The sequence below is a fragment of the Choloepus didactylus genome (genome assembly GCF_015220235.1).
Source record: "Choloepus didactylus isolate mChoDid1 chromosome 25 unlocalized genomic scaffold, mChoDid1.pri SUPER_25_unloc1, whole genome shotgun sequence".
Taxonomy (NCBI): Eukaryota; Metazoa; Chordata; class Mammalia; order Pilosa; family Megalonychidae; genus Choloepus; species Choloepus didactylus.
Window position 1 is genome coordinate 2,041,509 of NW_023637606.1, and position 26,617 is coordinate 2,068,125.

Here is a 26,617-nt window from a genome sequence, read left to right on the forward strand (position 1 = left end):
TTACTAGACTGGGCACCCCCAGGGGGCAGCTCTTTCGCTTGTCACTTTATTTTGCAATTCGCTCTGTCTGCACGTGGTGCAGAACCATCCTGGAATTTCCCCGCTGCAGACATCATTTCTTCATCTGTGAGTGGCGCTGGGGAGGAAGGGCTACAGGGACATTTGTGGGAGGTGACTGCCCTTTTATGGAGGGTCCACGACTGGGCAGCCTGGCTTTGCCGAGCCTGGAGCTCACTGGCTGGGTGACCGAGACAAGGCACTGAGCCTCGGTTCCTGCAATTGTGAGAGGCACCACGGTGCCCGCCATGCTGGACGGTCCACGAACGCATGTCATTCATCACGTGCTTTCTTTGTCCACAACAAAACCAATACGGTGCTCTGTGGCTGGAGCCCAGATGAGGCCGCAAGGTTTGTGGGTGCCTTCAGGTCTGGAGCCCCTTTGCCGACCGTGCCTCCCACCTGGAGAGACTGGAAGACACGGCCCTTTTGGTTAGAGGATAAGAGGATCCACAGAGGAAGAACCTACCAGGAGCAATTCTAGAAAAGCTGCAAGCCCCAATCTGACTCATCTGCCAAGAACCACGGGCTGCAGCTCAACCGCCAGGGTGACCCCGGGGAGGAGGGGACGAGCCCAAAGCCGAGGCACCGTCTCAGGAACCGCTCTGCCCTCCCAGCCACGCCCTGCCACGGCAGATCCCAGACCCGAGTCGTGGGCACTGGTCTGATTCTGAGCCGGGCTGCGCTCACTGGCCCCCGGGGCAGCGTGCCTGGGTGACGCAGACGCTCCAGGCAGGCAGGGGTGCGGTGCTGCCGACAGGCCCACACGGAGACGGGTGAAGGTCACAACGTCAGTTTAATCCCCACACGTTAAACACTCTCTACTCTGGCTCTCGCCAAAGAGCTAGAACACCTCTTGCCGGACACATGGTGGACGAGGGGGCCTGGGTGGCCTTGCTCCCTGCTCGTCACCTAGAACTAGTTACCTTGACACCCCGGGGAGCCTCGGCCCTCCCCAGTGAGCCTCCTGGCCGACTAAACTGCCCGCGATACGGCGGGGCCGGCAGTTCTCCAGCGCCGCTCCCCTGCTGTGACTGGAGGCTGCCGGGGCTCCTGAGGAGGCGTCCACGTGTTCCGGGCAGGCTGCCCTGCTCCCCCGGTGGCGGCAGGTGCCTCGATGTCAGAGCTGGAGCAGGTGGCACCAGGGGTGTCCGGGAACAGAACCCCGGGATCTGTAACCACCTGTGGGCCAGGATGGACTCAGGCTGGGGGGTTCTTGGGGGCTGGCGTCCCTTGCCTGGTGGCAGATGGCACAGCAGGAGCCAGCTCAGAAGCCAGGGTAATGGCACTAGCTGTCTGTTGTCAGTGCTGGAAAGAGGATCGCCGGAAGTATCTATCAAAACGCTCAAGTGTAAAGGGGAACGGCCCGAGACTGGTGTCACGTCCCCTGGGGGGCTCGGGGCATAAGTGTCGTCTTCCAGGTATGTGCAACTAACAATTTCATCATGCAAACAACACGGAGTCCCAGTGGGGCAGGCGAGACGCTGGTGCCCAGGCTGGGGCTGGCAGTGAACTCTTGGGGGGCCGGGCGATCAGCCGGGGTGCCCAGGTTGCCCGGAGGTCGTCGTAGAAAGCGGATTCAGACCGAGATGGGGGAGTCCTCGAGAACAGACCAAGAGAGGGCGGGAGCCAAAGGACTCCACCATGTGAATCGACAGGAGACCCGCCGCTTCCGGGAAAATGCTCCGTGATCAAAGAAATCGCTTCTGCGACTGGGCGTTGGGGCGAGGAGGAAGATTGGGTGCTGGTTTGCTTTCGCGGCTTGCTGGCTCTTTTTTGAAAGGATCTGGGGGTGGGGTGGGGTGGGGGGAGTACAAAAAGGCAGGGCAGGGGAAAAAACATCCATCTTAACATGCAGGTTCAATTTTTTTTTTCCTTATTCTCTCGTGGGCAGTCCAACTGGAGAAAATGGCAAAACACAAGGATGCTTCCAGTCTGCGGAGGGCACGGATGTCATTCTTGCCGGGACAGCTGGAGAGAGAAGACACAGACACGGTCAGGGCCGAGGCGGGCAGCCACACGTGCAGGAAACCAAGAGCCAAACAGGGGGGCAGGCAAGGCGCGGCCCAGCCTGGGAGGCACTAGCCGGTCGGGGGGTGATTTAGGTGTAAATCAGCTCATGTGAATTTTGGTTCCTCCATGAACCACTGGCCATGTTCCAAGTGCCTGAGGGCCACGCATGGCTCCTGACCCCCATGAAGACATGGCAGGTGCACCATGGGAGGGCCCACCGGACAGAGCTGGTGTCCGTGCTGAAGTGTGGGAAAGGACCCCCCACCTGGTTGAGGTGGAGTCAGAGGCTTCAGGGCTCCATCCCCCCATGGAAGTTTGAACAACCAGCAAGAATCGGCAGAAACGTCTTTCTCAAAGCTCCAGAAAAATAGTTAAAGGATTGTCAAATCGAGAAAAAGGCTGCTTAGAGGCAGTAGGATCTCGTGGCACCCTGGCTGCCCTTTCCCCCACCCCCTCGTGGGCTCGGTGCAGACCTGGCCACATTCCCCAGAGCCAGGGGAAGCAGAGTCACCCTCTTGCATGTGCTAGGAGCACGGACGTCCAGCCCCATCTGCCTGGTGGTGGCCCAAGGGACTTGCCGTCTCAAAACTTGCCCCCTGCACGTAGAAGGCGGCTCAGCGAGCCTCCAGCGGGACACTGTGGGGGAGCAGTCAAGTGACGGCCTGGGGCAAGGGACTTCCAGCTGTTGGACACACAGTGTCCAAGACCTTCAGGAAACTGTTCTCTGGGGAAGGGGGGGACACTCAGAACCAGGAAAACGGAGGGATTCTTAGGGCCACACATGCATGTCCAGGATAAGGGGCAGGACCAGGGAGGCCCCTATGCTTTGGCCTGGAGCTGTTCTCTATGCTCATTGTATGGATAGTCCTGAAGGAGCACACTGGCATAGGTCAATATGCAAAGACGGGGAGAGGTGTTTTCTTTTATTCCTTCTTCTTCTTTTGTTTTTTTTTGTTGGCCCCTCGCATTCAAGGAAAACTTGGTCACAGCACTTGCTGGACACAAGTTTCATGAATAGACCCCTCAGAGTCTAAATTTCAGCAAGAACACATAGAAATAACAAAACATATGGGTTTAAAAAAAGGTCACAAAACGTACAAAAAAACGGGAAGCAATGGCCCTGGCAAAGGAGAAGATGAAAGCATTAGAGACCATCCATGAGGAGGAACAGACCTTGGACAAAGACTTAAAAAAAAAAAAAAAATCCTAAATACACCCAAAGAACCTAAGGAAAACAAGGACAATGAACTAAAGGAAAGCCGGAAAATGACAGATGAACACACAGAGAGTATCAATAGAGAGATGGAAATTATGAAAAGGAACCAGAGTTGAAGACCACAGTAATGTGGGAAATTCCATAGAGGGGTTTATGATGGTTTGAAGCTGTCTGTACCCCAGAAAAAATCACGTTCCTAAATTTAACCCATTCCTGTGGTGTGGACCCATTGTAAGTAGGATCTTTTGGTGAGCAGGATCTTAACTTGAGATGTGACCCACCTCACTCAATGTGGGTCTTAATCCTCTTACTGGAGGCCTTTATTAGTGAAGCTCAAGAGAGAGAAAAGAAGAGAAGCTGAGCAACAAGGACAGACAGAGAAGCCCAGAGAGGAAGCCACTGAAGGCAGACGCTGGAAACAACGAAACCCAGGAGAGAAGGACCAGCAGAGGTGACCATGTGCCTGGCCACGTGAGAGAGGAGTTGAGAATGCTGGTGGCCAGTCTTCTGGGAGAAGGTATCATCCTGTTGATGATTTGATTCAGATATTTTCATGGCCTCAGAACTGTAATCCTGTAAGCTGATAAATCCCCATCATAAAAGCCAACTCACTCCTGGTGTATTGCATTTCAGCAGCTTTAGCAAACCAAAACCTGTTTGTTTTGTAATCTTTTTTTAAGTCCATATGTTTTGTTATTTTGAAGATTAGACAACTGAAATCATCCAGTCCGAGGAGTGGAAAGAAGAATGAAGAAAAGTGAACAGAGCCTGAGGAACCCGTGGGACACCATCAAGTATGAAAATACACGTATTGTGGGAGTCCCAGAAAGAGAAGAAAAAGAGGAAGGGACAGAAAGAACATTCAAAGAAATAATGGCCAAAAACTTCCCAAATTCAATGGAAGAGCCAAATATGCATTGAAAATGCTCAACAAACTTCCAAAAGGAGAAACCCAAACAGACCCACATCACAGCGTATTATAATCAGACTGTGGAATGCCAAAGAGAAAGAGAGAGAAGCAACATGTCACACACAAGGAGTCCTCGATAAGATTAGGGTCCGATTCCTCATTGGAAACCATGTTGGCAAGAAGGCAGTGGGAAAACATATTTATAAGTGCTGAAAGCAAAAAGTTGCCAACCAAGAATTCTATACCCAGCAAAACTATCTTTTGAAAATGAAGGAGATAGACAAAAGCTGAGGGAGTTCATCACCACTATACTGGCCCTACAAGAGATGCTAAAGGGAGCTCTGCAGGTTGAAAGGAAAGGACACCAGACAATAAATCAAAGCCACAAGACAAAATATGATCTCTGGTGAAGGTACGGACACAGGTAAATATAAATGCCGGTGCTATTATATTTTGGTTTGTTACTCCACTTTATACTTGCTTGTCCAAGTATAAGAGAAACCAGTGGTTTTGGACTTATTAATGTATAAGCATGTAATTTGTGACAAGAACTACATAAAGGTGGGGGGACAGAGGAATACAGGAATACAGTTTATGTAGGCTATTAAAGTTAAGTTGGTATCTAATCACATGAGATTGTTAAATATTTAGAATGTTAAATTTAAGCCCCATGGTAAGTACAAAGAAAATACGAGAGAACATGCAAACTCACAGAGAGATATTAGGCTGCCAGTGGTGGGAGGAAGAGGGAATGGGGAGTTAATCCAAAAAGGGTGTAGGGTTCCTGTGTGGGGAGATGGGGAAGCTTTAGTGAAGGAAGCTGGTGAGGGCGCTGTGACATGGTGAATGCAACGAATCCCACTGAATGGTGTGCTCGGGAGGGCCTGAGATGGGACAGTTTAGGTTTATACATGTGCCCTCAATAAAAAGAAAGAGCGACTAAAGAGAACATGACAATTACATGCAATACAAGATCCTGGATGGGATCTAGGAAAGGAGGAGAAAAGACTCAAAGGGACATTATTGGGCCATATGGAAAAACTGAAATAGAGTCTGTAAGCCTTACAGCAAGAACAAATTTCTTGAATAGTTGCACTTAAGGTGGTTACATAAGTGAATATCCTTGTTCTTAAGAAATATATCTGGTGATATTAAGTGTTCAAGGAGTGTGATGTATACAATCTGCTTCAAGTACTCAGAAAATGATAGGGGAAGGAAGCAAGAAGGAAATAAACAGCAAAACAGCAAATGTGGCAAAAAGTTAAAATTGGTGGATCTGGAGAATCTGGGGGGATGGGAGCATGTTGGAGTTTTCTGGTTTTCTCTATGGGGTTTGAATTATTTTTGTGACTGTCTGTAAGTCTGCACTTATTTCAAAGTAAAAAGTTATAATTTTTTTTAAAAAAATATGTTGGTAAATATACTTTGGGTGTGATGTTACAATGGGCACAGAATTGATCTCAACTATGTTTAAAGAGGAAAAAAAAAAAAAAAGAAAAGAAAAAGCTGGAAGGAAAAGTGCCCGAAATAGTAATAGGAGTTGCTCTGGGTAGAAAGATTAATGTTGCTTTTCCTGCGTTTTAAAGTTTTTCTCCTTTACAAGTTGTCTATAAAATGCACAATTAAAGGAGAAAAAAAAAGGTGTGGGGTATGGTGGAGGGTGGGTGTGGAGGGAGGACGCCCCTTAGCAGAATGGGAACCCCAAGTGGGAGGAGAGCCACCTGCACCTTGCCAGGGACTTCAGGCCGATGGCAGATGGGAGCACCTCGGCTTGAGGGGCCTCTGGGGCAGGCGAACCCAGCCAGCACCCAGAGGCCTGGGCACCCTCCTGGGACTTCCAAGCAAGACTTGGGCAGAACGTGGGGTGTGCAGCTGGCAGCTGGGCCGGCTATTTCCTGACTCCTCGAGGCTTCCCTGGCATTTTCTTGCAGGTACAAGGAAACTTCCTGCCCGAATGGGGTCACCCAGGGTTCTTGGGCAGCAGCCTTCTTGGAGCTGTGGGATTTCGACCCTAATTCATAAATGCTCCGGCCAGAGTGACGAGCCCAGCGAGGGCCCTAATCCAGATGGGGGGCAGGTTTGGGTGGACACCCCGATGCCTGGGGACGCCCACGGCCTGGCTCCAGGGCTTGGGTCCTCACAGTGGCTCAGGCTGGCGAGTCAGGGGCCCCCGCCAGCCTTGGTGCTTCCAGGAAATGACGTGGAAATGGGCTCCCGCGTGTGAAACTACTAGACTATAGAGACCCCAGGCTTCACCTCGATGTCAAGGTTCCAGAACTTGACACCTGCACTTGAGGTGTTCACACAAGTGATTATCCTCGTTCATAGGAAACACATATGGAAGTTCTAAATGTTCAACGAGCACGATGCATAGACTATACTGAAGCATTCGGAAAACAAATGGATACATAGAAGGATGGACAGATAGAACAATATGGCAAATGGGGCAAAATGTTACAAGCTGGAGCACTTGTGTGGGGAGTATGCTGGAGTTCTTATTATGAGTTTTGTATTATTTTTGCAAACTTCCCTGTAAATGTGAAATCATTACAATAAAAACTTTTTTTAAAAAGGTGGGGGGGCTCCCAGCCACCTGCGCCCAGGCCCTGGGGACTCACCTGGGCCGGTCATTCCTGCTGCTCGTCGTTGCTGGCGCTGGGGGTCCGACTTCGGATCTGACTTCTGAGCTGCTCTATGAACTCTGGATTCTGTTGCTGCATCTGCTGGGCAAACTGCTGGCCTCTGAGGGGGACAGCGCGGGGTTGGGGGGTGCGAGGGCAGATGCTTCCTAAGCTCGTGCCCGGCTGGGGGTGGGCAGCTCTGCCCCTGCTCGTGGGGGCGGCGTGGTTTCCGCCTCCCCCCTCCGCCCGCCACGCCCTCGCTGAGCGCGCCTACTCACGCCTGGATGAGGCCGGCCAGGTCGTTCTGAGAGGAGCTGGTGCCGGGGGTCCCCAGGGGGTTGTGGCTGCCCGAAATCATGCCGGACATGCTGCGGGGAGACCGTCCGTGACGCGAGAACACAACAGCCCCGGCCCGCCCGCCCTGGGGGCAGCCCTGGCCCGGGAGGGAACGCGCTCTCAGCCCCTGGCCTTCCGTGGGGGGAGGCCCTGCTGCCGCCTGGGAGATGCCCCCCATTTCCACACCCGCCCCAGCCCAGCCTTCTCCCTGACCAGAGCCCCAGCGAATGACCTCGGCTTTGCCGGGAACATCCGGTTTTGGCTTAAAGACAGGGGTTCTCACCCAGGGCGACTCTGCCCCCAGGGGACATGGGGCTGGGGCTGGGGACACTTGTGAGTGTCACGACTGGGGAGGGGGCTGCTCAGCACCCCCGGTGCCCCGGATGCCCCCATCAGAGAATGGTCCAGCCCCAGTGTCAGCCATGCTGAGGGGGAGGCACCGTGCTTTGAGATTTAACCCCAGGAAGGAGCGAAGGAGGGTGGATTCTCACGTACAGCTGCTGAACTTGGGGATTGTTCATGAGGTTTGACGCCTGAAGAAAAGAAGAGATTTGTCAGGAAAAGAAAACTTCTCTTTTATAATTGTTCTGTAAGCTTGAAATTGCTTTGAAATAAAACTTTAAAAAGAAAAAAACAAGAGCGAGAGAGAGCAAGCTTCCCATCAGATTATTTTTCGAGAGCTTTCCCATCTTTGACCCTGGGGTCAGAGGACGTGCCCCTTTCACAGAAGAAAGCGCCTCCAGACATAAATCCCGTCACCACGAGGGGCCCCTCTGTCTGGGGGCACCAGGACGCTGGGTGATTCTGTTTGCATGTTACGAAGTGGATGTCACCACGTTACGAGGAGGGGACTGAGGCTGCCGTGTGCGCGCGCGCGCGCGTGTCCACACACATGCTCTCTCAGGTTTTTCGGCTGTGAGAGGCAGCACTCAGCTTATCCTCTTGTGCTCCAGCTACTGGTTCTTGTCCCTGGCGATTCTGTCCCCAGGGGTGCTTGGCAATGTCTGCTAACATTTCAGCTGCTACAATAGCCAGGTGGGGTGGGGTGTGAGCACGGCTCCTGGCATCAAGTTGGGGGGAGCCCAAGAGGCTGCTCGGCACCCCACGGTGCCCAGGACACCCTCACCCCGGAGAAAGGCCCGGCATAGATGTCAGCAGGGCCGGGGCTGAAGGACCTTGGCGTGAAGCAGCGATGCAAGAGGACACTACAGAGGGGGTGTGCGTGTGTGTGTGTGTATTTGCACGCACGCGCACATTGGAGGGGATGCCCTTACCATGCTCATGAAGCTCGGGTTGTTCAGCAGGCCAGCAATGTCCAAACCGCTGACACCTCCAGTCTGTGAGGGTCAGAAACAGCACCGGTTAGTGGGGTTGGGACCCAGGACTGTGACAGGCGGGTCCCCTGAGGGTGACAGATAACAGTCCCTGGGGGGCCCATCTGGGCTCCCGAGAGGCAAGGCCTGCACCGTGCCGTGCACGCTGGGGACACAGTGCAGGCACCTGGCCGAGGAGGCCCTCCTGCCACCCTCCACTCACGGGGCTTGGCGTCTCCCGCAGCTTCAGCTCTGCGATCTTGAGGTTCGATTTGTAGGTCTCGTTGTCGGGGTCCAGCTCCAGGGCCTTCCTGTAGTAGGCCACGGCCTCCGTGTGCTTGTTGAGGCTAGAAAGCGCCAGGCTGAGCGGGAGAGAGCCCCAGGACGGGGAGACTTCTCAGATGTGTAGAGAAGATCTGGAAGGTTTTCTCTACCCACCCACCCGGATTCGGCCAGACCCGCCTCAGCCTTCGACCCCGAGGGACCTCAGGGACTCCCCACGTGCTTGCTCAGGGTTTTTATTGGGGGACTCGGTGGAGGTTCACACGAGCCGGACACGACCCCAGCTTCCCCGGGAGACAGGGGGGCTGGGAGAGACACCCCGAGGCCCGCACTGGAACAGGCAGATACGCAGAGAGCTGGGAGGCCCGGAGGACAGGCTGAGGTGGAGGGAGAGGGTTGGGGACGGCTTTGTGTCTGTCTATGCAAACGCAGGGGTGGTAAGGGCAGGCTGTGAGCCTGGGGGTGGTGGGCTCCATCCTGGGGCAAACACAAGCCTCCCTCTGCCCCGGGGCCTGCTGGGGTGAGTGTGTGTCATGCCCAGAGAGGGGCACAGGGGGCTGAGCCGCTCATGCGCCACCTGCACCTCGGTTTTCTCAGGTTTGTCTGGAAAAGTAAAAGGAGAGTGAACTCAAAGCCTCTAGCACCATGCCTGACATTAGGGGTTCTGGAAATGGTAATTGCTTTTTTTTTTGTTTTCCTTCCTAACAGAGTGAGGCTGAAAACCCACAGGAAACTTCCAGAAATGTGACTGGACAGACTGGAGGCCTCCGAACGGCATGCTGGAAATGGTGCAGCATCCGAGAGCCTGAGTGTCCTGGGAGACAGGTCGGGGGGCCCCCTGCCCATGCACTCACCCCATCCTGCCGTAGGCCTTGCTGTAGGACGGGTCGATGCAGATGGCACGCTCGCAGTCCTGCACGGCCCCGGCGTAGTTGCCGAGCTTGCTGTAGGCAGCGGCTCTGGGGAAGCAAAGGCAGGACGGGCTCCTCAGCAGGGGGCCCTGGGGGGCAGCCCGCTGGGGTGGGAGGAGGAGGTCAGGGAGTTGGGCTCAGCAGCTACCCGGGAGGAGCCAGAGTGGGCGTAAGCCTCAGTTTCCCCACCTGCAAAGTGGGGTGGCTATGGGGTGGCCAAGGGGCGTGGTGGATGAGCAGGGCTTCTGTCTGCTGTGTCCCCATGTCTCGGTGCTGTTGGGAGGATGTAGTTGTTGAGGCGCACACTGTCCTACTTTGCCGGTGGGGAAACTGAGCCTTAAAGGGGCAGAGTGTGTGGCCCCATGCTGCAGAGCTGATGGGCAACGGGACTGGGAGCAGAAGGAGAACCGCGGACCCCTGATCAGAAATCACACTTAACGGAGCCCCCGGTTGTGGCGATGGGGCTCCAGGGTCCCGAGGTGTTGAAGATGAGGGTCACCACAGCACACAAGCTGCCCGGACGCCACAGCCATGCTTCTGAAGCCAGGGCCTACAGAACCCCCAAACGGGGTTGGCGGGCTGTGGCGCGTGGGCCAACTCCACCCTCCGCCTGGCATCGTGAGTTAAGTTTCCCTGGCACGCAGCCGTGCCCATTCAGTTCCGTCGTCTGTGGCAGTTTCCGTGCGGCCACAGCGGAGCTCAGCAGTTGACAGAGACCTTCTGGCCGCAGAGCCAAAACTACCAACCACTGCATCTGACCCTTTTCTGGAAAGAGCTCACCAAACCCTGAGCTGGGCGGGTCTGCAAGGTTTTCCCTGAGAAAACAGTTGACTTCTCCGTGTTACAGGCAATCCTATCGCGTGACCGTGGACGCAGACGAGGAGACGGTTCACAGGACAGGGCCTCAGAAGAGAACTGCCAGTCGGATCGTGGCTCTGCCCCGTCCCAGCTCCAGGTCCCTCAGCTGGGGACGGAGACGTGAGAAGTGACCGTTCCTGGGAGGCCAGGGAGTTAGCGAGTGGTGGGCACTGAACCACGCCCCACGTTATGTGTTCATGTCTTACCCCACCTTCTGGTGGGGTGAACCCCCCTGTAAATGGGGCCTCTGGAGACGTTATCATCTGCTGAGGTGTGATTCGCTCGGGAATTACGGTGAGTAGAGAGGAAATCTAGGCAGAGACGTGGATGCCTGAGCAGAAGCCACGTGGGGTGGGGGGACAGGTACAAGCCAGGGAACCCCAAGGATGGCAGAGAGCCAGAGCCAGAAGCTGCAGACCCAGAAACACAGCCTGGCCTGTCGATACCCAGATGGCAGACGTCCCCGTTGTTTCAGCCAACCCGCTGTGCGCATGTCACAGCGGCCCCGGCCAAGGAAGGTGCGGATGAAACACTGCCCAACTTCAGAGGATGCCTGACCACGCCAATGTCTCGGTGTTAGGCGTGCAGCCTCCAGAACCGTGAGACGACGCATTTGTGTTGTTGAAGCCAACCCATCAGGACATCTCTCAGAGCAGCCCTGGTGGACTGTGCAGGAGGTTTTGCCGAGCCGCCGCGTCCGGCTTAGAGCTGGCGGCCGGCCCTTCGCCAGGCTCAGTCTGGCCGTACGACGGGTCCTCAGGAGACACCTGCCCAGAGTCCGCCCCCACCCCATCCCTGCTCCCTCACACATGGTGTGAGGTCAAAGGGTGCCGTGGTGCCAGGGGTGTGGGGAAGCATGGGGGGAGCCAGCGTGCGGCCCGAGATGGCTCAGGGGCACCATGGCCTGGCCGTGCACCTTTGTTTCAGCAAAACACCGAGAGTTGCTGGGTCAGAACCACGACTCCAAATTTCATCTCATCTGTAAGATGCTGGTTTTGTGGTTGCATCAGAGTGATAAGCATAAGAAATTTGTACCCGTTTCTGGGTTGCCAAATATCTGATTATTAAAAAAACACAACTTAGCTCCATTGCAAGCCAACTGTCAAAGCTCTTCACCTACTTTTGACACTGATGATTTTTCATGCCATTTTGGGTTGCAGCGTTACGCTTTATGGTTTTTGTTTCTGTTTTGATTTTCCAAAGTTCAGAAAAGCGTGAAGTAGAAAAAACCTAAATGAAAAGCAGCTGTATGAGGTGAGGAGCAGACAGGAACTCCCCAACCTTTCTGTAGATCCAAAATCCTTCCAAAGTAACAAGTTAGAAAACCCCCAAAGCACCTCCACCCGGGGGGTGAGTAGATAAACATTAGGCATGTGTCTTCTGGCCCCTTCTAGGCTCTTTTGGGGTGTACAACCATCACCCCAGATATACAATTCTGTGTCTTATTTCTCACTTGTCATTCCCTCTTGTTAAAAATGCCTTGTAAGCATAGTAGTCCATATCGTGTGGCTAGAGGACACTGACTTAAAAGTGGAGGCCAGACACAGCTCTTTGCTATTGCTAATAATGCTTCTGTGAACAAATGCATGGAATGCCAGTTGACATATGAGTTATCTTCTTGGTCTGAAGTGTGGCTGTGATGGTTAAGCTCATGTGTCAACTTGGCCAGGTCATGGTGACGAGCTGCTTAGTTAAGCCACCAAGGGCCTGATGATTACTGCTGGGGGTATTTTGTGGACTCCAATCATCAGTCAGTTGATTGCATCTACAGGGCTGATTGCATCTACAATCAACAAAGGAGACAGCCTTCAGCAATGAGAGGAGGCTCATCCAATCAGCTAAAGGCCTTAAAGGGGAGACTGATGACTTTAGCAGTCAGAAAAAAGAATTTCTATCTCTATTCAGCCAGCCAGCTTCTCCTGGAGAATTCGACTGAAATCTTCTTCAGAGTTCCCAGCTTGCAGTCTGACATACGGAACTCAGACTTGGCCATCCCCTTGGTCACGTGAGCAAATTCCTATAATAAATCTCTAAATATTTATATGCTTATACACACACACACACGTTGTGGTTCTGTTTCCATGGAGAACCCTGACTAATAGAGCAGCGTAGAACTACAGCACCTAAGTTCAGCGTCACGGCCATTTGTGCCCCACACCCTCACTGGCCTTCGGACACTGGTTATTTGGGATGACAGTGGAACAAACACCCCACACCTCTCCCATCTCAGGTCCTTCGAGCGCACCCGAGAGTCATCGTGACCCTCGGAGGACGCCCCCACGAGCCCCGAGCTGGTACCTGTTACAGAAATAGACGGCGTTGGCTGGGTTGAGCTCGATAGCTTTCCCGTAGAAATGCACAGCAGCTTCAAAATTTTCTACTTTCATCTGCTCGTTTCCTACAAAGAAAGAAAACCGCTCACCTCGGGCTGAGGGACCTCACCACCAGCTCTCTGGGCTCGTATTTTAAGACTGAAAAAGTGGTCAGGGGCGAGCTGCAATGCTCAGAACCCAGGCTGAAGCCCGCTGGCAGAATCAGCACCAACAGGGAGCTGTGAAGAAACAGCTTATCTCTACTCCCACCCAAGATTCGGACTCGGTGGGCTGGCGGGCAGGAGAGCTGTGTGTGTATGTGTGCGTGTGCGTGTGTGTTTAAACAGAGACGCTAAAATTCAGTCTTTTATAAAGTGGACAAACAGGGTTATCCAATGACCACCACTAATTCTAGAACATTCCCCCGTCCCCATTAGCAGTCGCTCCCCATTCCCACTCTCCCTAGCCCCTGGCAACCGCGGATGTACCTTCTGTCTCTATGGACTTCTCTATTCTGGGTGTTTCACATGAATATTTATCCTCTTGCGTCTGGCTTCTCTCACTGAACATCACTCTTCAAGGTTCATCCGTGTTGCAGTGAGTCGGGACTTCATTCCCCTTTAGGGCCAGATCCCATTCCACCGTCTGGGTGGGTCCCATTTTGTTTCTCCCCCCGTCAGTCAAGGCCACTGGGGCCGTTTCCGCTCTAGGCCCGTGACTCATGCAGCCCTGATGTGCATGTGCAGGTTTTTGTGTGCATGGTGGGTTCAGGTCTCTCGGGCAGACCCTAGGAGTGGAGCTGCTGGGTCAGGTGGGAACTCTAGGTTTACTCTTTGGAGGAAGGGCCAGGCTGTTTCCCACATTCCCACCAGCAACGGAGGGTCCCCAATCCCACCTGGGCTACCTGGGCCTGGGGACCGGTCGGCTGCAAGCTCTCCTGCCGCCCACTGGAGGAGGCACTCGGTGGGGCAGGGGGCGGAGGGCTCTGTCTCTTACCTTCGGTTTTGAGGCGTTCGGCCTCCGCCGAGTCCTCCTCAGAAGGTGGGGTCCGCTCGGGGCTCCTCAGGTCCTGTGGCGTCTCCTGGCCCCGACAAGAGAAGTGCTTTAAGGAGCGGCAGCCGCCAGCCGCCCCGTCCTCCAAACCTGGTGGCCTTGTGGCCCCCGTCTCCCTCCAGGGACACATGGGGTGGCCAGGCACCGAGGGAGAGCGTCCCCGGGACGTGCAACGCCTGGCAGATCCTGAGGTGGGCTCTTGGCTCCTGCACCTGCAGGCCTGGGCAGGTGACCCCGGTGCACCTCAAGACAAGGAGGACAGAGCTGTCCCCCCAGCCCCCTGGTCCTCAGGGCCCTCGGAAGACCCCAGCTACTGCTGCAATTCTTTTTCAGGTGTTGGCCGGGGGCACCCCAGAGGCTCACCTTGCCTGCCGCAGCCGCTTCAAATATTTCCGGAAGAGTCTGAGGGAGGGCGAGGTCGTTGTCCTCCACGGTCACCCCAAACGCGGTCTCCAGGCACTGGATTGCAACTGGAAGGGGAGGCAAAGGAATTTTCTTCCGAGACAGACACCCCATGGTTGTGGGATGTGACCTCGAGCCCACGTCCCTGAGGGTGGGAGGGGAGCGCTCGTGTGTTCATCAGGCTGTGCTCGTGGAGAAGCCGGGACACGCTCTCCACCGCGTGTCCCTGGAGGCACCGTCCCTTCAACCATGGGCCCCGGAGACTCCGAGACACACAAGCCCCGTGCCCGAGTGGCCTGAGGAGGATGGACATGCTCCCCACATGCGTCCAGGCCTGGGACAGCATGGCGTGGAGACAAGTGTCTGAGGTGCCCCCTCACATTTCCCAGGGAATCCCAGCCGAGCCACGAGCTTATAGCCAGCCCCCACCAGGGCGCCTTCTGGAGCTGTACGACCGTGTACAGGAACAGGAAGCATCCGGAAGAACTGCGTGGTGTGCCCGAGGACCCTCTCCCTGCCTCATCCACCCAGCAGACCCCTGTCCAGAGCCCCCTCGTGGGGGTCACCTGTCCGAGCTGCTCCCCAACCCCGGCTGGCCCCAAGGACACCAGCCCCTGGCTCCTGGGGGAGTGGAGCCCTCGCCCCAGGCAGAAATGGGGGCCACAGCTGCACCATGAGCCCTCACCCTGGAATTCTACTCCACAAACCTGCTGGGTGAGGGGAGGCAGTGAGGCCCCACCGCCCTCCCCCTGCAGGGGGAAAATGGTGACTTAAGGATGGGGGAAACGGGGGACACGTGGGCGTGGGTAGGGGCATGCATAGGTGCCTGTCTCCACCCCTCGTCCTTCCCAACACTCCAACCAGACCAGCCAGGTGGGAACGGCCAACCCCAGTGGGACGTGAGGGGACTCAGCGCTGGCGGCCGGGACTCCCGAGCGAGCCACAGAGGGGCTGCACCAAGGCTGCGTGGACCCCGAGGCCCGGCCCTGGGGGTTCTGTCCGCTCCTCTGGGCATCTGGCCTGGGCCCCCAACCGTGGCCTTGTGCAGTTACTGGGCACAGAGGCCGCCGTGGGCTTCCTCCCCTGACCAGTGAGGACACGTACACACACACTGGGGGAGGAGAGAACATTCTGGAACTGCACCACGATGGAAGACGGGGACAGTAAATAAACACCTGTAGGAAGCTCAGCCTAAAACAATGGGGCAGCGTATTGGGGGAGCAAGGGGGCTCAGCCCTAGCCCCGGCTGACACGCTGAGCGACACAGGGCCTTCTGGGGGCCCGGCTCCCTTACCTGCAAAACCACGAGGAAGGGGAACTGGGTGGGTGGGTCTATGGGTTGGCGAGTGGAGGGGAGGGGGCAGCTCTACGCCCACCGAGGCCGCTCCCTGGCATCCTGGGAGCCACAGGGAAGAAGCCAGAGCACCCACCTTCCAAGCTCTCCTGGGCGTCGGACGAGAGCTCGCCGTGCCGCAGCTGCTCGTGCAGGAACTGGACGATGGCGTAGGCCAGGCGCTTCTTGTTATCCATCTCGTGACGGGGAAGAGACGACGCCCGGGGGTTTCAGATCTGCCAAGGTTGAGAGCGTGAGGACTGGTGGACAGGGACTCAGTTACGTCTCCCCCAGTGGGCCCCGAAGTCCCCCCGCGGCCTCCACTTGCTCACTGCCTGCCCTGCCTCCACCTCCTCGTCAGTACAAACTTGGCTCCCGGGCTGCCGCCGCCTCCGGGAAGTCCTCCCAGCCTCCCGCAGCCCTGGCATGCCTGAGAGAGGGCACCCAGGGTTAGCATGCAGTGGGGTGTTCAGCCTGTTTTATGAACCCACTGAGTCTTTGGTGGAGCCTCAGGAAAACTCCGGCTCCTGGGGCTGCTTTTCCAGGCTACGGGATGAGAAAACAGGCAGAGTCTTGAAGTCCTGGGGCACCCAAAGGACCTGAGAAGCAGCTGGTCGGACAAGTGTTCCCAGGGTGGGGCTGGTACGGTCTCAAGAAACCCCACAGGTGACCAACACCATCCCTGCCCCCAAAGGGCTCTCCTGAGGTTACGGCACAGCGAGCTGTACTCCTAAGCCAGGGGAGTCTGCACCCCGGCGGACAGCAGGAGACATTTTTGGTTACCATGCCCGGGGGCTGCTCCTGGCATCCAGTGAGGGGGTGGAGGCCGGGGACACTGCTCAATGTCCTTGTCTGCCCGACAAACGTCACTCGGTGGGTCGGCTCCCACCACAGGCGTTCACGGTCTCCTGGTTTGGAGGCCGAAGTCCAGCAGGAAGCTCTTGCTGGGCTGTGCTTCCCCTCGGGGTCTGTGGGGCCCTGGCGCTGGCTGGCCGCCATCCTCGGGGTTCCCTGGCTGCCATCTCCGCCCCGTCGCCCGTGTCCCTGTCTGGGTCTCCTCTCCTTCCTCTCCTTGGCAGGACTCCGGCCACCTCGACGAAGGCCCACCCTGGTCCCTTGGCCTCATCGCGATATGATTTTTGAGGGCCCTATTCCCCAACGAGCCCACCCCTCAAATGATAGTGACAACCCCAAAGACCCTTTTCACAGAGGGGTTCACACCCACCGGAAGGCAGGTCAAGACTCAAAGGCATCTGTTCCGGATGCTAATGCTGCTGTCATGCAAAATACCAGAGATGGACTGGCTTTCATAAAGGGGATTTATGTGGTTACACAGTCACAGTCTTAAGGCCATAAAGTGTCCAAGCTAAGGCATCAGCAATAGGGCACCTTCGCCAAAGGATGGCCGATGGCGTCCGGAAAACCTGTTAGCTGGGAAGGCACGTGGCTGGCGTCTGCTGATCCCAGGTTGTGTTTCGAAATGGCTTTCTCCCAGGATGTTTCTCTCTAAGCGTCTGGGGGTGTTCTCTCAGTTTCTCCCAGGCAAACCCTGGAGCAGCAAAAGTCTGCTTTCAGTGGCCGTCTTCAAAATGTCACTCTTGGCTGCAGCGTCCCTGAGGTCCTTCCGTTTGTGAGCTTTTATAGGGTTCCAGTGATTACATCAAGACCCACGCTGAATGGGCGGGGCCACATCTCCATGGAAACAGTCAAAAGGGTCCAACCTAATCAACACTAATACATCTGCGCCAAAAAGATTGCATTAAAGAAGACAGCATTTTGGGGGACATAATACATCCAAACTAGCACAGCGTCTTTATGGGGGGCATGAGTCAATCCCCAACAATCACAGCAGCCAAAAGGCAGAAGCAACCTGAGTGTCCGTTGACGATGATGGAGAAACAAAAAGTGGCCTATGCAGACAAGGGAGTATTATTCAGCCGTGAAAAGGAATAAAGTCCTGCCACACACAACAACATGGAGGAGCCGGGACCTCACGCTGAGTGGAAGAAGCCAGATGCAAAAGGACAGAGAGTGTAGGATCTCGCTGACAGGGGATATCGAGAATAAGCAAACTCACGGGGGTGGAAAGGAGATTGGGGTGCCCAGAGGCTGGGGGAGGGGAAATGGGAAGTCACTGCCCCATGGGTTTCTGTTTGGGGGGATGATGGAAAGGTTTGGAACTAGATGGTGGCGATGGTGGCCCTACATGGGGAAAGTACTTAACGCCACCGAATCGTACACTTAAAAACTGGCTAAAATGTTAAAAAAAACAAAAAGGTGAAGACAAGAAGAGAAAGATTATTTACTCATCTGGCTCCCTCGCTGGGAAGGAGACGGACAAGGATTGAGAGTTGGACAGGGATGCGGCTCTGGGTTTTGATTTTTATATCGGGAGCCCAGTGGCCTGGGGGGCTTTGGGGACTCTTTGGCTGAGTTCTGCCCCCCAGATGTCAGGATGCACGAGGCCTGGGAGATCTCAACCGAGGGGGCAGTGATTCCTTCGGAAGCAAGGGCTGGGTGCTGGGGACGCCCTCTCGCCAGCTCCCATGTCTCAGCTTTTGGAGGACATGGATGAAGCACGAGCTGGCGGGCATGGCCTGGCAGAGTCCCGCGATCCAGGGGCGCTCAGTATGTGTTTGTGGGAGTAAGGAAGGAAAAAACCCAGGCACAAACGAATTCCAAGTAGCCTGCTTGTTACAGCTGCTTTATCCTAACTCAACATTCAGCTGTTTTGGGCTCTCATCTAGTTTTCAGAATCCACTGACACAACATTGACACATGATTAGAGACCCTGGGCAACAAGACGGGAAGCCAGAAGCAGCACAAAAAACACACCACCGAGTGACTGTGTGATTGTGCAAACCTGTGGCTCACGCTCCCTTAATCCAGCGTATGGAGAGATGAGTAGAAAAAAGGGGGACAGATAGCAAATGAACCATGGGGTGTGGGGGGGAGTATGAGATGTTTTGGGTGTTCTCCGTTACTTTTTTTTTCTTTTCATTCTTATTCATGTTTTCGGAATAATGAAAATGTTCAAAAAACTGTTTGTGGTGATGAATGCACAACCATATGATGGTGCTGTGAACAGCTGATTGTACACTTTGGATGACTGTATTGTATGTGAATATATCTCAATAAAATTGTGTTAAAACAAAACAAAACACACCATTGAGGCATCTCGGCTGCCAGGGTTTATGCCAAGCAGTGGCGTGAGTCACACCAACAAAGGGTCCGGTTTGCTGCGTGCCAGTGACATTTTTGGTCATTGAGAGGGTGGGGGAGCTGCTGGCGTCGAGTGGGGGGAGCCCAGGGAGGCTGCTCAGCACCCCGCAGGGCCCAGGACGGCCCCCACCCCAGAAAACGCCACGGCCCGCTGTAGGCCGTGCCGAGGTGGGAAATCCTGCCCTGGACTGAGAGCGTGCGTGCCCCGGGGTGTGTGTGGCACTTCGCACAACTCCGCCTCATGCCATCCCTGCGATGACCCTGCGTTTTCGAGGAAAGAGGGTCGGAGAGAGGGAACTTTTTGCTTGTCCAAGGCCGCCCTGGTCCTAGCTGGCTGGGCCAGGATCCAAATCCTGCAGCCGCCTGATCCAAATCCTGCACCCCACGAGAGGGCCAAGGCCTGGCACCCCAGGGGTCAAGGGCCTGGGTCCCCCTAAAATGCAGCCTCCTGGTCCCACAACCATGAGCCTCTCAGTCTGGTTTTGTTTCCATCTAATGGAAAACGACGTGCATTGGCAATTGCTTCAGGAAAAATAAAGTGAAAGAAGTCAGACACGCAAGGGCACATATTATCTAATTCCACTGGTATGGAAAGTCCAGAACAGACAAATCCACAGAGTCGGGGAGAGGAGGGGTGGTTGACAGGGAGCGAGCAATTGGGGGTGATGGATAAAAATTGTGGGGCTTATTTTGGGGGTGACGATCTATAAATATGATAAAACACCTTAACTTGAGAAAGGGGAATTTTACAGTAAATGAATTCCATCTTGAGAAAAGAAAGGGGCCGTGGGGCAATATGGCTGTGTTTTGTGTTTGTGTGACTGATTAGGGAGTTACAGGCAACCCCTGGGGCCTCTCTGGGGTGCAGTGTGTCCCCCTAAAATATTACCCCAGCATCTATACATGTGACCTTATTTGGAGAAAAGGGTCTCTGCAGATGGAAGTAAGATGAACTCAGACTGGAGTAGGGTGGGCCCTAAATCCAACAACTGGGGTCCTAGTGAGAAGGACGGACACAGACAGACAGACAGACGGACAGACCAGGGAGAAGACAGCCACGTGAAGACAGAGACACAGGGAGAAGGAGGCTGTTAGCAGACGGAGGCAGAGAGTGCAGTGGTGTGGCCACAAGCCAAGAACACCCGGGACCACTGGAAGCTGGAGGAGGGGAAGCAGGAGCCCCCCTGGAGGGCCGTGCCCACGCCCTTCATTTCAGACATCTGGACCCCTGAATGGAGAGAAAATCCATTTCTCTGTTTCCAGCTGCCCCGTTTGTTACGGCAGCTGTGGGAACAAATACAGACGGCAACAAATTTCCACCCCCATTTCCAGGCACACAGCGAACCCCTCCTAGAGAACCCCTCAAAACTGGGAGGCCGGGGGGTCAGGGCTGGAGCTGGGCAGATGTACAGCCAGTCCTGGAAGCAAAGGCTCTTGGAAACAAAACCCAGGGGCCTGCTGGAGACCCACCACCAGCCCCCTTTCTTTGTTCTGAGGAAGGCTACCCCAAAAGACGAAGTCACCTTCCCCGGCTAGGAGGGTTCAGAGATCAAACATGTCAAGTCTCCCGGCCCCCAAAGCCTGGGTCCTTTCCTTAGGAACTACAACTCTGCGAACCCCAAGACCACGATCTTTTTGGACATTTTTTCTAAATCCGGGGTCAGCGGCTGTTTGCAGCCAGCCTCATGTTTGCTTGTTGTTTTTTTAAACAGCCTCCGAGCGAAGAATGGCTTTTACGCTTTCCAGTGGCGACGTTTTTAATGGTGATACTAGTACCTGCGTAAAATACTCGATTTTGCCTCTTGGCCCACAAAACCTACAGTGTTTGCCACCTGGGAAGTCGGCCGACCGCTGCTGTAAGTTAGGGCCGCCCGCGAACTGGACAGAGGTGCGGGAGGGATGCCAGGCTGCTGCCACACTGGATTTGCTGTCTTTGTTTCCTGAGGCTGCTGCGACAAAGTCCCGCAAGCTGGGGTCTCGAAGCCACCAGACATTTATGCCTCCAAAGTTCTGGAATTTAAGTGTCAGCAGGGTCATGCTTCCTTGGAAACCGGTAGGGGAAGCTCCTTTCCTGCCCCTTCCAGCTTCCGGAGCAGCCAGCCATCCCTGGCATTCCTTGGCTTGCGGCTGCAGCACATGAACCTCTGCTCCCGCCATCGTGTGGCCACCCCCTCTGTGTATGTCACTTCTCTTCCCAGAAGGGATCAGCCATTGGATTCAGGGCCACCGCCCCCCAGGCTGACCTGTCGTAACTTCATTCCGTCAGCAGAGACCCTGTTTCCAACGGGGTCACCTTTGTAGGTACTGGGTGGACGTAAGTTTTGGGGGTGGGGGACACTCTTCAACATGCTATGATGACTACTCTGGAGATGGAACAAGTCAGAACCTAGACCTCACTCGGAGCCCCCACACACCTGGGAAAGCGGGGATGGCGGCCTCCATTTTACAGGGGAGGTGATGTGAGCACCAACTCCGGGGTATTCAAGACTCACATGGGGCCTTGTGGGAGTTGGGGATCCTCTTTCCCTCCTGGGCAACTAATGCAGGTGTTGGCGACAGTGGCTTTGGGGCCGAGCAGACTACAGAGAGAAATTTGATCTGCAGAGTAACTGCTGCCTTCCCTCCGAGGCTGAGCTGTGAGGCCTGGGGAGGGTGAGGAGTGACCCCCAAGGGGGTCACCGAGGGGTTCAGAACACCCAAAGAGGCAGTCACGCTCAGTCTGGTTCGCTTTCAGTTCTTCCAAGGCTCCCCCCACCTTCGAAACCCAGGACCTTTGCAAGTGCTGTTCCAGCGGAACTTCTTGTTTCGAGGCAACTCTTGCTAAGTGCTCATCGCGTGCTGCATGGACTTCTTGTGGTTTGTTGACATGATCTCCTTCCGGATGTCAGCACTACCCCCTGCTCCCAGCAAGACACAGTTTTGCCTGTTTTTCTCACCTCTATATGGCCACCACCAAGGCTAGGAACTGGCACGTAGTATGTGCTCGGTAAATACGGCATCGAACAATGAGACACACAGCATTTTGTGTAGAGGAAAACTCTCAGGCTCTGGAGAAGGGGGCCTGAAATCTCACGTTCCAGAGGAGGAGAGCTGGGGCTGCAGCTGTTGCTGCATATGAAGCTTTCCTGGCAGACAGCCCCCAGCATTCCTTTACCTGCTCTCCACAGGTACCTGGGCACTATGACAGCAGAGCTGAGCAGTTGGACAGATGCCGTCTGGACTGCAAAGCCTAAGATATTTCCATCGGGCCCTTCCCAGAAAGGCTTTGGAGGGTCCTGCTGTGAAGGGCGGGCGCCGTGGCTGGCAAAGGACACCATGCCCCCAAGCAGGGCAGCTGGAGCCTCACCACGGCCTGATACAGGGATGAAGGACCGGGGGGCTCGACTTCCCCAGAAAGACACGAGTCTGGACTCCGCATGCCTTGAGTCGGCCATCAATGCCCAAGGCCAGCTCTGTGTCAGCGTTCCCCAAGAACATTCTGGTTACAACCCCAAAGAGTTCCAGCCAATGTCCTCACTTTCCTCTTCTGTAAAACGAGGTAATAAGGTTTCCTTGAGGGGCTGTTGTGAGAATCCAATAACCTCAGCTCTGTCGACATTTGGGGCTGGATCATTCTCTGGGGTGGGGGGGTCCCGGGCACTGGGGGGTGTTGAGCAGCCTCCCTGGACCACCCCCACTCAATGCCAGGAGCACCTCACAGTCGTGACAACAAAAAATATCCCCAGATATCACCAAGTGTCCCCTGGGGGCAGAATTACCCTCAGATGAGAACCTCTGGACGAGGGGATTCCATTGACCCCCAAGAGATGCTGCAAGCATTTAAATACACAAAGTGAGTCAGAGGAGAGAGGAGGTGAGCCCCAGAAGCTGGGGGCTCACCCTGGTTTTTTACACCGTCTCACCCTGGCGTATAGTATGAGCTAGGAGTCAGTTTCAAATATATTTCCAAATAAATATAAAGCAGGCTCTCTCTCTTGGCACAGTTGACATCCGGGCCAGGTCATTCTCTAGGGCAGGGGACATCCTGGGCTCTGTAGGGGGCTGAGCAGCCTCCCTGGGCTCCCCGCACTCGATGCCAGGAGCACCTTCCCAGTTGGGGCAACCAAAACTGTCACCAGATGTCGCCAAACCACAGCCAGTTGAAAATCACTGATAAATGCTAAGTGGGGGAGAAAAAACTCCTAAGTCACTACGGGTCAGATTTTCTGGCCAGGTGACTTTGCTGTAAAGTTCAGGAAAATCTTTCAGTTTGCAAAGTATTTTTGGATTTCATAATTGCAGAAAACAGCTCGGGGGTCCCTGGTTGCAAAGCACTGACCTGACTGGGTAAGTAAAGGATGCAGCAGAGGCTTTGCAATGGGGGTCCATAAAGCTCTGCTGTCACCCTGCCCCTCACTGAGACGGGGGTGGGTGGGGAGGGAAGGCAGGAAGCAGAAGCACCCAGCAGCCCTCACCTCCACACCCGGCTTTGAAGACCACCACATTTTCTGCCCTTAGAAAGCTGAGCCCAGAACACGAGGGTTGCGCTCTCCGCCAACTGCTACGGGGTGCTTGGCATCTTTTGAACAATCATGACTTGTAGGGTTTTTGGCTGCTGGACAAAATTCTCAAAGGCCTACTCTTTCTGTGCACAGCGAGAGCTTTCAGAGTTTTCGGAAACCACCAGCCTCGAGGCCCTGGTGGGACAGGCAAGGCGTGCAAAAGTCAAGACTCCCAGCCAGGTGAGCTGGAAGGATGCTGGCCGGAGCTGGGTGGTGGGGTCCCCGGGCTGGCTCACTGCCGGCCAGCTCATTCTATAACTCCACCCTCCGTCCTTTCATTTTATCATTTAAAAAATAAATACATCAGCTTCTGCTCCTTTTATTTTCCCTAGGCCAGAACTGATCATTTGAAGGGAAACATGGCACACCCTACTAAAATGAACGACCTCTTCTCCAGGTCCCAGAAAGGAGACCCACCCCACCCGTGCCCAACCACGTCTGTGGATGTTTGTCCCATCTCCATCCTGAATCTGTAACAGCTATTTTCATAAATGGCAAGTTTAGGAAAGCTGGGCACTCTTCTCTCCCATCTCAGGAGACCTCCACGTATCCAAGAAAAGGCAGTCCTGACAGCTGGGGCCTTGGATTCTAGCTCGGTCTCCAGTCCACCCCCATGCTGCAGCCAGTTTTCTCCTAAAATGCCATCGGGATGTCACTGCACATGTACAGACCCCTAAAGGTTCCCCGAAACATCAGGAGTGTGCAGAGGAGTCCTTTATCATCTGGGGTCGCGTGTTACCCCTATGTCTAACCTCCACGCTTCACTCGAACTCCACCCACCTTTCTGCCAACACAACCGGGAAATTCTGAATCCCCCTTCAATGTAACACTTAGAGGTCACTCCTCAGACAGAGCTGGACACCCTCCTTGGTCTGCAAACCCAAGCACTAATTCTACCTCTAGTCTAGCATGTCTTACAAGGCATTAAAACTCTTTAAAGGCCTGTTTCCCTGGCTTACAAGACACTATAAAAGACACTATAACTCTTTGTGTTTCCCCCACTGGCCTGTCAACTCTTGGAGAGAATGTTTTCCTTAGATTTCCAGCACCTAGCAGTATCTGATCCATTTGGACTCAAGAAAACATGGGATCATTGCCAAATCCAGAACCATGTGATTGAGTTCCTGGGGAGATGACATTTCTCTTTGGGGCTCAGTCATCCCATCAGCAAAAGTGATAACGAACCCTGTCTTGCCCAACAAACATGTCTCTTTCTTCCTTTGACCCTTCCTGAGCATTTCCTACCAAAAATGCAGAACTGAGTAAAATTCCTGCTCGCAAGGATCCCCAGTTACTCACCCTTCTAGGAAGACGTAATTCTAAACCCCAGCTGACATCCTTGGAGCGTTTAGGAGTTTCTAGGCACAAAACTAAGTGCTCTGCAGGCTCAGGTTAGGGATCAGCATTTTCTGAAATGGTCCAGAGTAAATACTTTCAGCTTTGCTGGCAGGTTCCAAGGACTCAACTCTGCCATTAGCGCCGGAAAGCAGCTGCAGATAATCCAGAAGCGAATGGGTGTGGCCTACAGTTCAATAAAACTTCACTACCAAACCAGGCTGCAGGTGGATTTGGTCCTCTCTCTGGTCACACAGTTTGCTGATCCAGAGCTTGCTAGGCCTCATGACCCCAATTCCTGTTCTACAGGATGGGGCCACCCAAGGTCACTGGGCTAAGAAACTGCAAAGCGGGAATTTTGAACCCAGAATGCCTGACTCCAGAGCCTAAACACCAAAGCGTCTATTCCCCTCCCCACAAAAATTGCCATGCACCCAAAACTCTTCACGCGATGTCAGGGGCGCCCACGCTGGTGAAGGACAAGCGATATCTTATCTTGGATGCTACCGACATTTGGGCCGGATCATTCTCCATGGTGGGGTGTCCTGGGCACTGTGGGGTGTTGAATAGCCTCGCTGGGCTCCCCCCAACAGATGCCAGCAGCACCCCCCTGAGTCATGACAACTGCAAATGTCTCCCAGCAATGCCCAGTGTCCCTGGATGGGGGTGGGGGTGCAAAATTGCCCCCAGTTGAGAACCACAGGGTTAGGCAAAGTAGAACAGACAAAACAAATAATGAGAGCTAGTAACAAAGGAAAACAAAATCATTCAGCCTCAGAGGTGCAGACTGCATAAATATTTCCCCCCATCTAACAACAAAAAATAGCCATTCTCCAGTAAACCTTGACCAAGGGCCAGCTATCTGATTACGAATTGCTTTTAAGTGTATTTTAGGGGCACAGGAAGCATATACTTTAGGATTCCTACTCTAGAGAGAAGGAACGGGCTGCTAGAAGGGAGCAACTTGCCTAGGTTCACAAGGGCTGGCGCGTGGTGGTGGAACGGGTTCTCAAGGCCGGATTTCCCCCCAAATCGTAGCACAACTCGCAAAGATTCTCGATGGGAAGTAAAGGCTAACAACTGCTAACCCTTTTACCCCTCCCTTTGCGCCCGGAGGCGTCTCTTCCCAAGAAGCCCCCCAAACAGGGGCTACGGCAACGCCCGTTTTAGAGGGGGAAACTGAGGCTCCGGGAAGCCACGAGGCTGGCCAAGGTCACGCACCTAAAGATCGGCGGGGCTGGGACTTGGATCCCCACAATCGGGGGTCCCCCGATTCAAACGGACTGCGTTTCCCGGCGGTTAACAGGAACGAGAATACCAGGCGACCCTCAGCGAGCGCTCACTACGTGCGAGGCGCTTTCTCCTCCCGTGATCCCCGTTACGGGCCTGCGAACCGGCTTTTCTAGGGCCCCAGGAGGGAGACGAGGGCGATCGAGGGCCTCCGCGACGCCGCCCAGCCTCAGTTTCTCCTGCGGGCCACCCACTCACGGGACCCCGCGGGCGGCGGAGACTCCGGACCCAGAGCGCCCTTCGCTAAGAGGCCTCGGAGCCCCGGGAGCCCCGGGAGCCCCGAACCGAGAACCCCAGGCCCTCCCAGCTCAGCGCCGAGACCCCCACTCACCTCTCAGGTGGCCGAGCCCCGACCCTCCGACGGCTGCGCCTGCGCACCGCGGCCCCGCCCGGCCCCGCCCCTCGGCCGCGGCGCCTGCGCGGAAGGAGCCGGCTCCCGTTTGCTTTCATTCTGCGCAGGCTCTGCCATGATCGAGAGGGGCGTGGACGGAAGTGACGCGTTTACAGACGGGGACAAATTGGTCGTTAGGGCAACTGACCTCCCCGCCCGAATGGAAGTCGGAAATCTCAACTTGCCCTCTAGAGAGGGGATGGAGCGGTGCATGGTGGGAC

At 54.9% G+C, this 26,617-nt stretch overlaps 1 protein-coding gene across 1 annotated transcript; it reads right to left on the reverse strand.

Moving 5' to 3' along the window:
- Window positions 1-834: 834 nt before the first annotated feature.
- Window positions 835-26,413, reverse strand: SGTA (small glutamine rich tetratricopeptide repeat containing alpha). Its single transcript, XM_037824140.1, has 12 exons — window positions 26,337-26,413; window positions 15,715-15,853; window positions 14,246-14,352; window positions 13,826-13,910; window positions 12,816-12,915; window positions 9,603-9,707; window positions 8,690-8,828; window positions 8,428-8,490; window positions 7,649-7,686; window positions 7,096-7,185; window positions 6,815-6,938; window positions 835-2,028 (listed from the first exon to the last, which is right to left on the reverse strand). Exons 2-11 carry the CDS (start codon window positions 15,812-15,814, stop codon window positions 6,824-6,826), a joined length of 942 nt encoding a protein of 313 aa, XP_037680068.1. The 5' UTR covers window positions 15,815-15,853; window positions 26,337-26,413; the 3' UTR covers window positions 835-2,028; window positions 6,815-6,823.
- Window positions 26,414-26,617: the final 204 nt, after the last annotated feature.

What these genes read in the sequence shown, in the direction of transcription:
- SGTA (XM_037824140.1), bottom strand. Translation starts at nt 15,814, where the DNA reads ATGGATAACAAGAAGCGCCTGGCCTACGCCATCGTCCAGTTCCTGCAC. An exon ending in CGCCCAGGAGAGCTTGGAAG is followed by an intron (nt 14,353 to 15,714) that starts GTGGGTGCTCTG and finishes CTCCCCTTCCAG; the next exon opens with TTGCAATCCAGTGCCTGGAG. An exon ending in TGCGGGAGACGCCAAGCCCC is followed by an intron (nt 8,491 to 8,689) that starts GTGAGTGGAGGG and finishes TGACCCTCACAG; the next exon opens with ACTGGAGGTGTCAGCGGTTT.